The sequence below is a fragment of the Aspergillus heteromorphus genome (genome assembly GCF_003184545.1).
Source record: "Aspergillus heteromorphus CBS 117.55 chromosome Unknown BO70scaffold_49, whole genome shotgun sequence".
Lineage (NCBI taxonomy): Eukaryota > Fungi > Ascomycota > Eurotiomycetes > Eurotiales > Aspergillaceae > Aspergillus > Aspergillus heteromorphus.
Genome location: NW_020290454.1, coordinates 131,030 through 145,027, shown reverse-complemented (window position 1 = coordinate 145,027; position 13,998 = coordinate 131,030). Strand labels below are relative to the sequence as shown.

The window sequence follows — 13,998 nt, the reverse complement described above, 5'->3', positions numbered from 1 at the left end:
GTTACTGGCGGTCGAGTCATCATTTGTTGAGGAAGGCTAAGTGACTGGCTACCCCGTGATCTTCAGGCGTAGGAGATTCGTATATCGGACTTTCGCCGGCATTCGATTGCTTCAAACTCGGCACTCGGACCCCTCGCCGGTTAGCCTCACATTGAGAGCTGATTTAATCGGACTTGCTGCGTGGTGTCACCCTGGTGGTGATCCAACTAGCGAAAATTGTCATAATGATTGACGGCTTGAGATGGGGCGTCAGCTCATGTGTGGTAGAGTCTCCGCTCAACCCCGCAGCTGGCTGAGCATAGTATTTAGTTAGCTCCGTCAATGTCGACTCTACAACCGCATGAGCTACGAAATACACCTAGTTATCTAGCCAACATCTACACCATTCAGTGACAACAGTCAGCCTCCTCCAGAACGAACGACCATGTCGATAATCATCACCGGAGCAAGCGGCTACGTGGGCCAGGAACTGGCAGCTGCCCTCCTGGCTAGTCTCCCAGATGCAAGAGTAACGCTCACAGACGTCGTTCGTCCCGAGGTCCCCAAATCCGCCGCCCAGCATGCATCACGGACAACCTGCATCGAAGCCGACCTCACTTCCCCCAAGGTTGTGGCAGAACTCTTCACCGATTCCCACCGTTTCGATACCGTTTACCTCCTACACGGAATCATGTCCAGCGGCTCCGAAGCCAACTTCGAGCTGGGCATGCGCGTCAACCTCGACGCAACCCGTTCCATCCTCGACCGGCTCCGCAGCGTCAATGCCGGCGTGAAAGTTGTCTTCACCTCCAGTCTAGCAGTGTACGGCGTCGCACCCCCAGGATTAGTCATCAACGAGACCAATTTCCCCGCCGTGCCATCCTCATCGTACGGATCACAGAAGCTGATCATCGAGACGTTGCTGAATGATTACTCGCGCCGGGGATTCCTGGACGGACGCGCGGTTCGTGTCCCCACGGTGACGGTTCGGGCGGGAAAGCCCACGCAGGCGGCCAGTAGCTTCGCGAGTGATATTATCCGGGAGCCGTTCTTGGGGAAGAAGGCCGTTTTGCCGATTAGTCAGGATACGGAGATGTGGATTTGCTCGCCGAGAACGGTGGTGAGGAATCTGCTGCGCGCGAGGGAGATACCGAAGGAGGCGTTTGGAGACTCGCGGGCGGTCATCTTGCCTGGGTTGAAGGTGAGTATTCGGGAGATGTTGCAGGCGTTGGAGGAGATTGGGGGGCCGGAGACACGGGCGTTGGTCGAGGAGAGGTATGATGCGGATGTGGATCGCATTGTGCAGACGTGGACGCCGGATTTCGATCCGGCGCGGGCATTGAGGCTGGGGTTTGAGGAGGATATGTCAATGCGGGAGAATATTCGGCAGTATGTGAGTGGACTTGAGTCGGTTTAGGGAGGGTGGTTCGAAAATAAAAGTAAGCTAGAGGTCAATGAAAAGTAAGATATGAATAAAAGGGAAGTAAACTAAAGACAATAGGGATGTGAGGCAGGAATGAATAAGAAATGAGTTAGGATTGAAAAGAAAGCAAGTTGTTGTAGTTAGTTGATAAAGCAGCAATGTCGGGACTTGTACGGAGTAGCCAGAGTAGTAAGCAATAGGGAACAGTCGGGATCGAATGCGGTGGTTTGGAAAAGCGGGTCATGTGATTGGCTGGCGGATGGGCGAACAATTTGACTCCCGAACTTCAACCTCGCATCTCCAGGGCTGACCGTCTTGTTGCACCCTTCCTCATTCCTCCCCCCCTTCTCCCCCCAACTCACCCCCATCTTTACACAATGGCTTCCCGGCGCCTAGCGTACAGCCTGAACAATGCTCTGCGGAGCAAGGCCGCCCTGAAGGCCATCCAGCCCGTCAAGCGTGGCTTCGCTTCCCCCGTCACCCTGCCTTCCACTACCCAGTCCACGACTCTCTCCAACGGCTTCACGGTACGCGATTCGGATACCTCAATGGCCCGAGGGGGCTTGCTAACGTGATTCAGATCGCCACTGAGCACTCCCCATGGGCTCAGACCTCGACCGTCGGCGTGTGGATCGATGCTGGTAGCCGGGCAGAGACTGACAAGACCAACGGAACCGCGCACTTCCTGGAGCACCTTGCTTTCAAGGTACGACTATACTGAACACTGGTTGATGGGATTGCGAATACTGACATCGCGTAGGGCACCAACAAGCGTTCCCAGCACCAATTGGAGCTCGAGATTGAGAACATGGGCGCTCACCTGAACGCCTACACATCGGTACGGACCGGAAACATGGAAGGGTGAATCTCGGGTCGCAACTAACTTTGCATCACAGCGCGAGAACACCGTCTACTACGCCAAGTCCTTCAACAACGACGTTCCCAAGGCCGTCGACATTCTCGCCGATATCCTTCAGAACTCCAAGCTGGAGGCCTCTGCCATCGAGCGTGAGCGCGACGTCATCCTCCGTGAGCAGGAGGAGGTCGACAAGCAGCTCGAGGAGGTTGTGTTCGATCACCTCCACGCCACTGCCTACCAGGGCCAGCCCCTCGGCCGCACCATCCTCGGTCCCAAGGAGAACATCCAGACCATCTCCCGCGACAACCTGACCGAATACATCAAGACCAACTACACCGCCGACCGCATGGTCCTTGTCGGTGCCGGTGGCATCCCCCACGAGCAGCTCGTGAGACTCGCTGAGGAGCACTTCGGTGGTCTCCCCAGCAAGCCCCCTACCTCCGCCGCCCTGGCTCTCACCGCCGAGCAGAAGCGTATCCCCGAGTTCATCGGCTCCGAGGTCCGTATCCGTGACGACACCCTGCCCACTGCCCACATTGCCCTTGCCGTCGAGGGTGTCAGCTGGAAGGATGACGACTACTTCACTGCCCTCGTCACCCAGGCCATTGTCGGCAACTGGGACCGTGCCATGGGCAACTCCTCCTACATGGGCAGCAAGCTCAGCTCCTTCGTTGAGCACCACGGCCTTGCCAACAGCTTCATGAGCTTCTCCACCAGCTACAGCGACACTGGGTGAGCATCCTTCTTTCTGTGTACCTTGGTTAACGTGATACTAACCTTTCCCAGTCTCTGGGGTATCTACCTCACCTCCGAGAACACCACTCGCCTTGATGACCTGATCCACTTCACCCTCCGTGAGTGGTCTCGTCTGTGCTTCAGCGTGACCCCCGCCGAGGTTGAGCGCGCCAAGGCCCAGCTCAAGGCCTCCATCCTCCTCTCCCTGGACGGCACCACCGCTGTTGCCGAGGACATTGGTCGCCAGATCATCACCACCGGCCGCCGCTTCAGCCCCGAAGACATCGAGCGCACGATCAGCCAGATCACCGAGAAGAACGTCATGGACTTTGCCTCCCGCAAGCTGTGGGATCAGGACATTGCCATGAGCGCTGTCGGTTCCATCGAGGGCGTCCTCGACTACAACCGTATCCGCGCTGATATGAGCCGGAACTCTCTGTAAAGGAGCGGAGAAGTGAAGAGCATCTCAGATTTATGGCCCGTGTTCTGATTGTTTTGGTGATTTAATAGATAGAAGCGGTGGTCGTGCCGAGGAGCGTGTCTTGTACAGTACACAACTGTCGCTATATCAAAATGTATTGTTCAGTTTATTCCCCGTAATCTTACACCTCATTTCCCGGCAGCCATTCGACAGAATCACAACAACACAGCCAGCTAAATCGAATCGAAAACAAAAAGAAACATAAAACAAAATTGAAGAGGAATAAGAATAAGAATAAGAATAAGAATAAAAAATGATAATAAAACACCCCCGCTACCAACCAAAAAAAAAGGCAAATAATTGCATCATCCTGAAAAGATCATATCATATCCCAAAAAGAACCCAACATCACCTCCCCTCCCCAATTACCGATTCGCCTTCCCATACTGCATCTCCCCGGGAGCCTGATACCCAGATGACTGCAACAGACCGGCATGACTCTCGACCTCCTTCTCATTCTGCATGAGTGTACAGCACGGACAGCAGCACGCCCGCATACAGTCCCCACACCCGGAGCCCTCAAGCCCGAACTTCTCGCGGATCTGTCCTCGCTTCATCATGAGGGGAATGAAGTAGAGACCACAGTAGCTGGTGAGGAAGTAGAGACAGCACTGTTCATTGCAAAGAAATGAGTTGTTAGCGAGTGGATTGGTTGGTGGGGGGTGGGGGGTGGATGCACATACACTGCCGTTCATTATACTGTCGTTCTGCAGGGAGGGGTCCTTGAGACGGGAGCTGGTGCGGCCGTGAAGACAGCAGGGGCAGCAGAAGCCGAGGCAGCCTGTTTGATAATTATAATTGGGATTGATTAGTGTTCATGTTGTTTTTTTTTTTTTTTGTTTTGTTCATGTTGGTGTTGTTGCGGAGGTATGGAGAGACGGGGAAGAGACGTACATGTGCCGCATGGGGAACAGCAGTCCCAGAATCCGGAGGACCAGTCTTGACCTTCGCCCATTTTGAGTGATTTGATTTGAGTTGATTAGGAGGGTTGAGATCGTGGAGGTAAGTCAATTGAATGAGTCAATTGAACGAAAATTGTGTAGTAGGTTTGTTTGTGGGTATCGGTGTAGTTGTATAAAGATTAGTATGAGTGAACCAGAGTAGATGATATCAGCCAGAGAGGAGAGAGAAGAAAAAAAGATCTCAGCAGGAAGGCTTGGCTTTATAAATAAAAAAACCAGATACCCACTGGGATTATTCTTACTTAGGACCTTATTACATGGGGGCGATGCGAATGACAGTTTGGACCACCCTGACACACATTAGACTACTGTCTACTAAGGAAGTATGATTAGGGAAGCCCATCGTGCGTTGCATCGAACAAAGGGAAAAAATAGCCCCGGATCCACTCCGTCCACATGGGAGGGATGGGATAAAACACAGCCTTGCGTTGGTACATGAACGTTGATCGCGCGGGTCCAGCGGCAGGCAGTAGAAGTAGTAGTAGTAGATACTAGAGGAGGCAGTGTGTTTGCTTGTCTAAAGGGGAGGGGAGGAGAGCTGGGCCCGGGTTTGTTTTGGCCCTTTGGGGGCCAACAAGCATGTAAAACCACTAGGCAATCCCCTGGGGCTGGAGTCAGCCGGACCCGTCAGACGCGAACATTTCTATTTGTCGGTGGAAGGGGCAGCTGGGGGTTAATCTGTACGACTTGGAATGCGTGTGATTGTCCTTGTGAAGATTGGCAGAGTAAGGGTTTTGGAGATTGGGGGTTGAGACTGCTGCTCGTTTCATGGCTGGGAGTGTTTGGTGTTTCGGGAGCGGAATCCGCCGATGCGGGCGGTGATCGGGGATCGGGACCCGTGGGGGTTTGCTGGATGGCGTCTTGGAGAATGGAGGTTGTTGGTTCGGTCCCCTCCCCTTGACGGGATTAGAGCGCCAACCAAGCTTTTGCTACTCCGTAACGGGGCCCATGTTCCTGGGGACTGTGGTTTCAGCCCAGCCACAGAAGTGCTGCGTAGCATTGCCCTCCGTTCCCCTCCTCGCTTGGTACTATACCGGAATATTCGGCTCCATTCGGGTGCTGGCTTCATCGGATTTGGGCGCCATTGCATGATCGATGAATGTAACCTCCACGGGGGGGTACGATAAGGGTGGAGATTGTGCGGCTGATCCTCCCGAATCGATTGGCGGGTTCGCGTATACTTACGGCGACACAGCTGAGATGGAGGCTCAGCCTTGGACAAGGAAAATGGGAAAAATCTTAACTTTGGATGCTCCCGAGACAAGGACACTAACCAGTGGAGTGGAGGAGTTGATGGGTCGCGGTCAGTATAGACATCACCCACATGGAAGATTTTACTCTGGTGTTACCCTCCACGTCAACAAAAGCAAAGAACGAAGAGCTGATGCCGCACACAGGGCTAGCCATTTTCGTTGTTGACATCTCCTTGACTGCCAGCCCTCAATACCCCCCCCGCCCATCGTCGCTGCCAGCGCCGAGCCACCACTAGGAAGATACCAGGGAGGGCTATGGCTGGCTAAGCCCTTCTCCAAGCGAACAAGCCCTGGTCAAAAGCGGGTTTTCAACGACCAACCCCTGCAAATCCCTCGAGCTACCGCAAAGGCAGCCGCAGCCGCAAGATACAGCACCCCCGCGAAGACAATAAGCCCGTCATACTCGCCATGATCGCGCTGTTGGATTGCACCCGCAATTGGAATCCCTGTGAGGATCCCAACACTGGCAACGGTGTAAGCGGTGCCTGTTCTCTTCCCATAATCTTCCGTCGCACATATCTGGGATATGCAGACCGGGGATAGACTCATGGCCGCTCCGCTCCAGAATCCAAAGAGCACGGCATAGCAGACAATCGCACCCAGGCTACTCCCTGATTTGTACCACAGCGCAAGGGTCAGGATTGAGCATACGAGAGAGGTCAGAACCATCGTGTTGAATCGGCCTAGTCGATCCGCAGCCAGGCCTGGAAGAAGACGCCCTGGGATCAGTCCGAGGTTCAGGAATACAAGCACCAGATAAGAGATTGTGTTGCTCAAACCAACGTGAACCGCATACGAGGAGAGGTAAGTGCTTGGTACGAAAACAGCGAACTCAACCAAGAAGATGGCTGCCGTGGTGGCAGCGTATTCGGCATCCCTTAACGCCTTGATATCCAGAAGTGCACTTGTCCCAGTTTCTTCGCCGAGAGGAAGTCGAGTCCTGATTAAGAAGCAGGCTGTGGCACAGAGAATGGCGCTGATGAGTGCAATTATCCGGATAGCCCATCCGAATCCGATCTTTGGTGCCGTGAAATAGATGATCGCAGGGAAAATCACACCTCCCAGCCCACCTGCCGTGCAAGCAAGGCCGGTGACAAAGGCTCGTCGAGTATTGAACCAGTGGCCAATTGCTGCGACAGCCGGCGTAAACAGAGCACTGGCTGATAATCCACCCAAGACACTAAAGGAGAGGAAGACCTGATAATACTCTAGATTTATGGCGTAGTTAGCGATGAGCTCTGCTGCTACCACCACACTTGATATACTACCCTCGCTGACGCTAAAGCAAACCAATGCTACAACCATTCCAATAGATCCTGAGATAATGATGTAAGTTGGTCCCCACGTATCCAGAATTGGCCCTGTAGATAAACCGGGGGGAGATTGTGTTAGCTGCGCCACATCGTTGCACCCGACCAATTCGGGTTGACGTGAAGCACGCACCACTCTGAGCCCCTGCAAAGTAAAGGAAAAAGCCGTAAGCCCCATATATCCAACCATAACTTGACTCCGGGTAGTCCTTGAGCTGGTGGGTACTTGTCCAGATATGGAGAGTACCCGCAGTGTTCATCAACCCCAATGCTGGGATCATGGCACACCACGCCCCGAGAACGACTAGCCATGCCCTGAGGCCTCCTTCGGGATAGACCGTTTGGTCTGAGGCATCCGAAGAAGCTGTAAATGATGTAGATATCTCAACTTCCATGTTTGTTCGAGCTGATAGTATAAGGTGTATGATCAGGTCAAGCTTCGGCTGAGCATATTCCATAGCAACTTGATAGAAGAAAGCACGCCGTGGCTGTTTAATAGACATGCGCTGTGAGGCGGTGATTGCTGCGCTGGCATCGGAAAATTGACGCCCAGCCATGCAAGGGCTACATGCATCTTTTCGCTAATTGCCAATATGTATTAGTATGTAGTATACCAAACAATGTTTAAACTTTGAAGTATAAAGCCGGCCATAGTTGTTTAATGCTGCCTTGGAGACCAGCAACATCTAAACGACTTGTATCTTTGCTGGTCCAAGAGCAAACATGCGAATGCTGTACCCATTTTTACTGCCTGTCTTTGTCAGCCAGCTTTTCCATCATATGAGGCTAAGTATGTATCTTGAAAGTGGTGGTTCAAATGATAAGTAATAATAACCAGCAAGCGTAGATGTATACCCAAGCCCATCGAAGATGGATGAATGGTCGCACTCTCGAGCAACTGGCCAACTGATGTTCCCGGCTGGGCTAACCACAAACAGCTAGCGTGGGCGTGGGCGGGTACCGTGCCATATATCGGGCCGACATGTTCCGAGGCGGGAAGGCTTAGATAATCGCCGGCGGACTGAGGGCGCGATTGGCGATCGTTTGATTTCTGCAGCGTGCAGCGGAGAAATTGCGGAAGCTTGCTTTGTCCTTCATCGCAATCATCTTTGTCACCATGGGTAAGCCACGCGGGAGAAAGGTATGTATGGCTGCTTAGGCCCTAAGTCTTTTCATTAATTGATTTTCTTCTGCTTGCTTCTATCCCCGAACTTCCACTGACCTCATGATTTAACCGCAGGGTAACAGAGGCGGCGGCGCAGGTCGCGAACGCCAAAACTGGCAGGCAGTCGCCAAAGAGAACGAGAAATTCGAGAGCTACTATAACCAGCAGGGGTTTATCCCGGAGGAGGAGAGGGAGGCTTTCTGGGAAGCCATCAGGAGAGATCTTCCCAACAGCTTCCGTTTCACTGGCTCAAGAGGGTACGCCATGGCACTTGGTTTACGCAGTCTTATTGTTCTGTGCACTAACATCCGCTTCAAGCCATGCTCTGGCCGTCCAGGAAAAGCTCAAGAACCACTATGTCCCCGAAATCACCTCCATCAAGTATGAGGGCAACTTCGTCGAGCCACCCCGTGCGATCCCCTGGTACCCCGACCAGCTCGCTTGGTCCATGACGACTCCCAAGCAAGTCATCCGGCGCTTCGCACCATTCTCCTCCTTCCAGAAGTTCCTCGTTGCCGAGACTGAAGTTGGCAACATCAGCAGACAGGAGGTTGTCAGCATGATCCCCCCTCTTCTGCTCGACGTCAAGCCCGGCATGGTCGTGCTGGACATGTGCGCTGCCCCCGGCAGCAAGTCTGCACAGCTCATGGAGATGATCCACGCCGGAGAAGAGGAGGCTATGCGACAGGTTACGGAGCAGGTGGAGAATGGTACTGCCTCCGCTGAACCTATGGGCCCCGAGGGTCTCAGTGACGATGGCAGAACTACGGGCCTGTTGATCGCCAACGATGCCGACTACAAGCGCGCGCACATGCTTATCCATCAGATGAAGCGACTTAGCTCCCCGAACCTGATTGTCACCAACCACGATGCTACCATGTTCCCCTCGATCAAGCTGCCATCGCCTCCTAGCACCGACGGAAAGCCCTCCAAGAACCGTTATCTCAAGTTTGATCGCATTCTGGCCGATGTGCCCTGCACTGGTGACGGAACTGCTAGAAAGAATTGGGGTGTCTGGAGGGATTGGAACTTCAACAACGCTCTGGGACTGTACGCTACTCAGGTCCGGATCCTTGTCCGTGCTTTGCAGATGTTGAAGGTCGGCGGTCGTGTCGTTTATTCGACCTGCAGTTTGAACCCCATCGAGAACGAGGCTGTTATTGCTAGCGCGCTGGAACGCTGCGGTGGCTCGGCCAATGTTCGCATCGTCGACTGCAGCAATGAGCTTCCTGGACTGAAGAGAGCCCCTGGCTTGCGGACGTGGAAGGTCATGGATCGTGAGGGTCGTATGTACAACAGCTGGAAGGAAGTTGAGGAGCGGAAGGAGAGTGAAGGCATCAACGGCCTTGGCCGGGTTGCCGAGGGAATGTTCCCGCCTACCGAGGACCTGCCTCTTGAAAGATGTATCCGTGTCTACCCCCACCAGCAGGACACCGGTGGTTTCTTCATCACGGTTCTTGAGAAGCTGACTGAGATCCGTGCCAAGCCGGAAGATTCCTCCAAGGTTATCCCTAAGGCTTCGATTGCCGCGCTCACTGAGGAGCTCGACTTCAAGCAGAAGAATGGAGACGCACAGCCCCTCGAGAAGCTGAATGCGTTGGACGACTTGGTCGCTCCCGACCAGGAGGCTTTGATGGAAGCGGAGAAGAACGCATCCGTTGCTCAGGCTACCCACCAACTGCCCTACTCTGCCACCAACCAAACCTCCCCTGCCAAGAGGGACGCCGAAGGCATGGAAGACGAGCTCCCGTCTAAGAGGACCAAGCTTGAGGATGGCACCGAGGTCGTTCTGGGAGACCGTCCTGTTCATGCTCCTGCACCCGAGGCCGAGTCCGAGAACGTTGAGACGTCCGATGCGACCCCGGCGCCTACTGCGACTGCGCCTGCACAGTCTCAGTCTCAGCCCCCGCAGAAGCGGAAGAATGGCCAGCCGGTTGAGGAGCCATTCAAGTACCTGGACACTAACCAGGAAGAGCTCGATCCGATCTACAAGTTTTACGAGATCTCTGAGCGGTTCCCTCGGGACCGTTTCATGGTGCGCAACGCAGAGGCGGTTCCTGCCAGGACAGTCTACTACACCAGCGCTCTGGCTCGCGACATTCTCGTCGCGAATGAGGGACAGGGCATGAAGTTCGTGCACTGCGGTGTTAAGATGTTTGTCAGACAGGATGTGCAGCATCCTGATGTGTGCCGCTGGCGTATCCAGACAGATGGGCTGAAGATCCTCGACCCGTGCCTGGGCCCTGCTAGAGCGCTCACCCTGACTAAGAAGGAGACCTTGCGGAGGCTGCTTATCGAAATGTTCCCTAGGGTCGACGGTGATGCCTGGACAGAGCTTGGAGAAATCGGAGAGCGCATTCGGGACATCCCGATGGGCTGCAGTATCCTCCACATCAGACCCGATGCTGGCGAGGAAGGCTTCCAGTAAGTGGCATAGACCTTGGCAATTATTCCTATGAAATCCTTCGGCAATGCTAACAAAATTCCAGCGAGCGAATGGTCCTTCCCCTGTGGCGGTCTTTGCACTCCGTCAACCTCATGCTTCCCAAGGAAGATCGTCGCGCCATGCTCCAGCGTCTGTTTAACGATGATACCCCTCTGGTTAACACTACGCAAAAGCGGCAGGCACAGTCATCGACACCGGTGACTGAGCCTGTCAAAGGAGAAGAGACTCCGGTTGAGGCTCCCGCGCAGACAGAGGAAGATGTGATCAAGTCTGAGAATCTCGCCCTGGGCGAAGACGAGCAGGAGCAGATGGACACGCGCGAGACCTATACGAAGGCCGATGGTGAGGAGGATCGATTCAACACAACTGTATAAATCGATAGGAGATTTCTTGAATATATACCGCCAGTTTAATTGAATTAAAAGCTTTGAATCTTTTTACCACTTTTTGTTCTACTTTTCGGAAGATGAAGCCTGGGATTGTGTGATTCTTCGAGTATGAGCTACTCTTTGCTATAGATAAAGGACACCACCTCAGGAATTGCCGGCTAAGGTGAGCACCAAGTTTTCTTCTCGTCAAATCAGGCTGTGTTCTATTAGCCAGCTTATCCTCAAAAAAATCCCAGAAAATTACTTACCTGGAACTTGAAGGACTACACGACCGGCCACCTGGCCATTGAGCATCTTATCAATCCACGAGTCCACGTCATCCAATTTCCCTTTGGTCAAAACAGGCTGCTTAAATTAGCGCCACTGTTCCCGGTTGATAGGTAATGACAGACACTCACATGTACAATGCCTCTTGCAGCGAAGTCAAGTGCCTCATCCACTTCCTTCAGACTCCCGGTGATGGATCCCACAACGTTGAGTCTCTTCAGCGCCATCAGCATCGGTGGTGCTCCAGCTATGATCGAAGCATCCTTTGGCAGCCCAATTGCCACCAATGTGCCATTTGGCCGGAGGTATGTTGGCGCTGCGGAATATACAGCCTTGGTGGCTGCCGTCACGATAATACCATGAGCACCATGCGTGGTGATCTTCATGATTTCGGCAGCCACGTCAGATGTTTCTCGAAAATCTATGAACACCTCCGCCCCAAGCTTATGGCACAGCTCCCGCTTCTCAGCTCCTCCATCGATGGCGATAACCCTCATCCCCATGGCCCGCGCGAACTGGATTGCCAGGTGGCCGAGACCACCACCAGCGCCGGGAAGGACAATCCACTGACCGGCCTTCACATTCGACCTAAGCACAATATCTTCAGCTGAGCCCTGCAGAGAGCAATGCACGAGATAGACAGGCTTCTTACCTCTTACAAGCAGCATAAACCGTCACGCCACCACACATCATCGGGCCTGCCTCTTCATCCGTAACGCCCACCGGAATCCTCGACGCATACCGTCCATCTGCAATACAGTACTCCTGAAAGGTACCAGGAACCGAGAACCCACTATTGAGCTGGCTCACGCAATGCACCTCATCCACACCAGTCAAGCAGAACTCACAATCCCCACACGTACTCGCAATCCACTTGACTCCAGCACGCTCTCCAATCTTCCAACGCTTCTCCATCCCCTCCCCGACAGCAACAACAACACCAACCCCCTCGTGCCCGGCAATTCCTTTCGCCTGAGGCGTCATCGCCAACCCAAAATCATCCCAATCATCTCGCAAGAGCGATTTATCCGACCCACAGAGCCCAGTCCATGTGATCTTGACCAGGATCTGTCCCGGCCCGGGTGTCTCAACATCGATCATCTCTATGCTTGTGGTAGCGGAGGCACCGGATCCTTTGCGGACCGCGGCACGCTGTTGCTTGGGGATGGGGTCGGCGCGGATAGTCATGCTGTCGTACAGAGGTAACACCGAAAAACGATCGGTCGCAGGAGCTGAAATATTTGAGCAAGAGGGGAAGGGTGGTGGCCTTAAGACAGTCGCTTTTCTCCGCACTTACACGTGATGGTTCAATTTCCTTGCGGGTAATGCAATAAGGATCTCACTAACGCGTGGATCGGAGCTGCGCTCCATACAGAAAGCTCCCTGCCTGTCCGGAGGCCCAGGGGTGCTGCATTTAGTGGTCTAGTATGTCTTAGTTGATCTGCTATGCCGGGATGATCGCGATAATGATCGAGATGAGGTTTGAAGGGTGTCGACTCGATGATTGTGTCGAATTCATGGCTGTCAAGATAAATGGTCAGAAAGCTATTCCGTCGTGATCTGGTCGATAGTCGATACATACCTACTACTGCCATACTGAAGAATGCTTATTCAAGTGCGTCAGAACAATGGAGTCAACCCCACCCACCCTTGGCTCCATTTACGCTCCACCCAGTGACTGGACTAGGAAGTAGAGAGGGGCGACAAGGACGAAGTATCGACACTAACACGAAATCCTTGTCTATCATCCCTTCTCTCAGACTGAAACTTGTTTTGGCAATCCAAGTCCGATCCAATGTCAGAACTAGATATAACCATTATCAGTGTCACGCTCAAATCAAGTCTCTGACTTGAACCATTTTACTTCCTCGTCCTTATCTTCCCCGCAGGTCGAAACATTGTTTTCGCCACAGCATGGGTCTTCAGGCCAATCGACCTCGACCCACATGATATCCACCTTCTTGACATCCTCAAGGTGGATGCCTACGTCAAGAGACTTTGTGCATCGTTCCTTATGAAGCTAAACGCAAGTGTTAATTTTATGTCCTCGTAGAGGAACTTCCGTGCTTGAGTTTTGAGGGGAGATGGGGACACAACAAAGAGAATTGAGGGAGCATGGAAGAGGCGATAACGGAGAATAAGAGGTCGTGTGGGAGTCACACCAGAAGCCTGCCGTGGAGAGATAGAATTAAGCTAGAAGTTATTTACTATACAGAACTCCCATCCTTTACTTACAACCATATCCCAACGATGCTATTCTTCTCGTTTGTCCACTTAACTCCGTAACTCCTCCCTCCAAAGCTCAACCGGCAAGGCCGACGACAGCTCACAGCTCACAGCTCACAGCTCACAGCTCACAGCTCACAGCTCACCCAGCCTAGCCATGCAAACCAACAAGCTCTAGCTTGCATTAGGGGGGTTCTTCCCAGCAATCACATACCTGACTTTCTCCGCTTCTCGGTGGATTGCTTGACCGGCTTATCACCCCCTCATTTAAAGTAGCACTCGCAGCCAATGATATCACGCCCTCGGGTGAGGAGATGTAGCGGGCAGCGGGGTATAGTTACATCTGAGATGCAGTTGAGAGTGATTCTGATCATACCCCGCTTTTTTTTTGGTGGTGGTTGGAATGGGTGGCTTTTTAGCACTGTGGTTGTTGCATAATTGTCATAGCTCATTTTGTGCGATGCACGGGGGCTTTGGTAAGAAATGGGCGGTATCAGTAGTAG

At 53.2% G+C, this 13,998-nt stretch overlaps 5 protein-coding genes across 5 annotated transcripts; 2 read left to right on the top strand and 3 right to left on the bottom strand.

Annotated features, from left to right (window-relative positions):
• Window positions 1-424: 424 nt before the first annotated feature.
• BO70DRAFT_374911 (bifunctional SDR family oxidoreductase/M16 family metallopeptidase) lies at window positions 425-3,438 on the top strand (the record flags this gene model as incomplete). The annotated part of the gene is made up of 6 exons (XM_025544998.1): window positions 425-1,386; window positions 1,806-1,929; window positions 1,983-2,108; window positions 2,163-2,240; window positions 2,299-2,993; window positions 3,048-3,438. 6 exons carry the CDS (start codon window positions 425-427, stop codon window positions 3,436-3,438), a joined length of 2,376 nt encoding a protein of 791 aa, XP_025394626.1.
• A 143-nt stretch (window positions 3,439-3,581) lies between these two features.
• BO70DRAFT_176840 (PLAC8 family protein) lies at window positions 3,582-4,896 on the bottom strand. Its single transcript, XM_025538408.1, has 3 exons — window positions 4,372-4,896; window positions 4,161-4,258; window positions 3,582-4,088 (listed from the first exon to the last, which is right to left on the bottom strand). Exons 1-3 carry the CDS (start codon window positions 4,430-4,432, stop codon window positions 3,843-3,845), a joined length of 405 nt encoding a protein of 134 aa, XP_025394625.1. The 5' UTR covers window positions 4,433-4,896; the 3' UTR covers window positions 3,582-3,842.
• A 1,090-nt stretch (window positions 4,897-5,986) lies between these two features.
• Window positions 5,987-7,397, bottom strand: BO70DRAFT_346280 (MFS general substrate transporter; the record flags this gene model as incomplete). Its single annotated transcript, XM_025541539.1, has 3 exons — window positions 5,987-6,900; window positions 6,961-7,053; window positions 7,136-7,397. 3 exons carry the CDS (start codon window positions 7,395-7,397, stop codon window positions 5,987-5,989), a joined length of 1,269 nt encoding a protein of 422 aa, XP_025394624.1.
• Window positions 7,398-8,073: 676 nt separating this feature from the next.
• Window positions 8,074-11,036, top strand: BO70DRAFT_433315 (tRNA (cytosine-C5-)-methyltransferase). The gene is made up of 4 exons (XM_025548400.1): window positions 8,074-8,143; window positions 8,243-8,424; window positions 8,486-10,591; window positions 10,657-11,036. The coding sequence occupies exons 1-4, from the start codon at window positions 8,120-8,122 to the stop codon at window positions 10,985-10,987; spliced, it is 2,643 nt and encodes an 880-aa protein (XP_025394623.1). The 5' UTR covers window positions 8,074-8,119; the 3' UTR covers window positions 10,988-11,036.
• A 110-nt stretch (window positions 11,037-11,146) lies between these two features.
• Window positions 11,147-12,457, bottom strand: BO70DRAFT_401026 (zinc-dependent alcohol dehydrogenase; the record flags this gene model as incomplete). The annotated part of the gene is made up of 4 exons (XM_025546968.1): window positions 11,147-11,160; window positions 11,251-11,347; window positions 11,401-11,857; window positions 11,922-12,457. 4 exons carry the CDS (start codon window positions 12,455-12,457, stop codon window positions 11,147-11,149), a joined length of 1,104 nt encoding a protein of 367 aa, XP_025394622.1.
• Between the last annotated feature and the right edge of the window lie 1,541 nt (window positions 12,458-13,998).

Bases quoted from the DNA above. Each gene is read 5' to 3' on its own strand.
- BO70DRAFT_176840 (XM_025538408.1), bottom strand. From the start codon at position 4,432: ATGGGCGAAGGTCAAGACTGGTCCTCCGGATTCTGGGACTGCTGTTCC. The intron at 4,259-4,371 runs GTACGTCTCTTC...ATTATCAAACAG, and splicing joins CTGTTCCCCATGCGGCACAT to GCTGCCTCGGCTTCTGCTGC. The intron at 4,089-4,160 runs GTATGTGCATCC...TGCAATGAACAG, and splicing joins ACAGTATAATGAACGGCAGT to TGCTGTCTCTACTTCCTCAC.
- BO70DRAFT_433315 (XM_025548400.1), top strand. From the start codon at position 8,120: ATGGGTAAGCCACGCGGGAGAAAG. The intron at 8,425-8,485 runs GTACGCCATGGC...ATCCGCTTCAAG, and splicing joins CGTTTCACTGGCTCAAGAGG to CCATGCTCTGGCCGTCCAGG. The intron at 10,592-10,656 runs GTAAGTGGCATA...ACAAAATTCCAG, and splicing joins GCTGGCGAGGAAGGCTTCCA to CGAGCGAATGGTCCTTCCCC.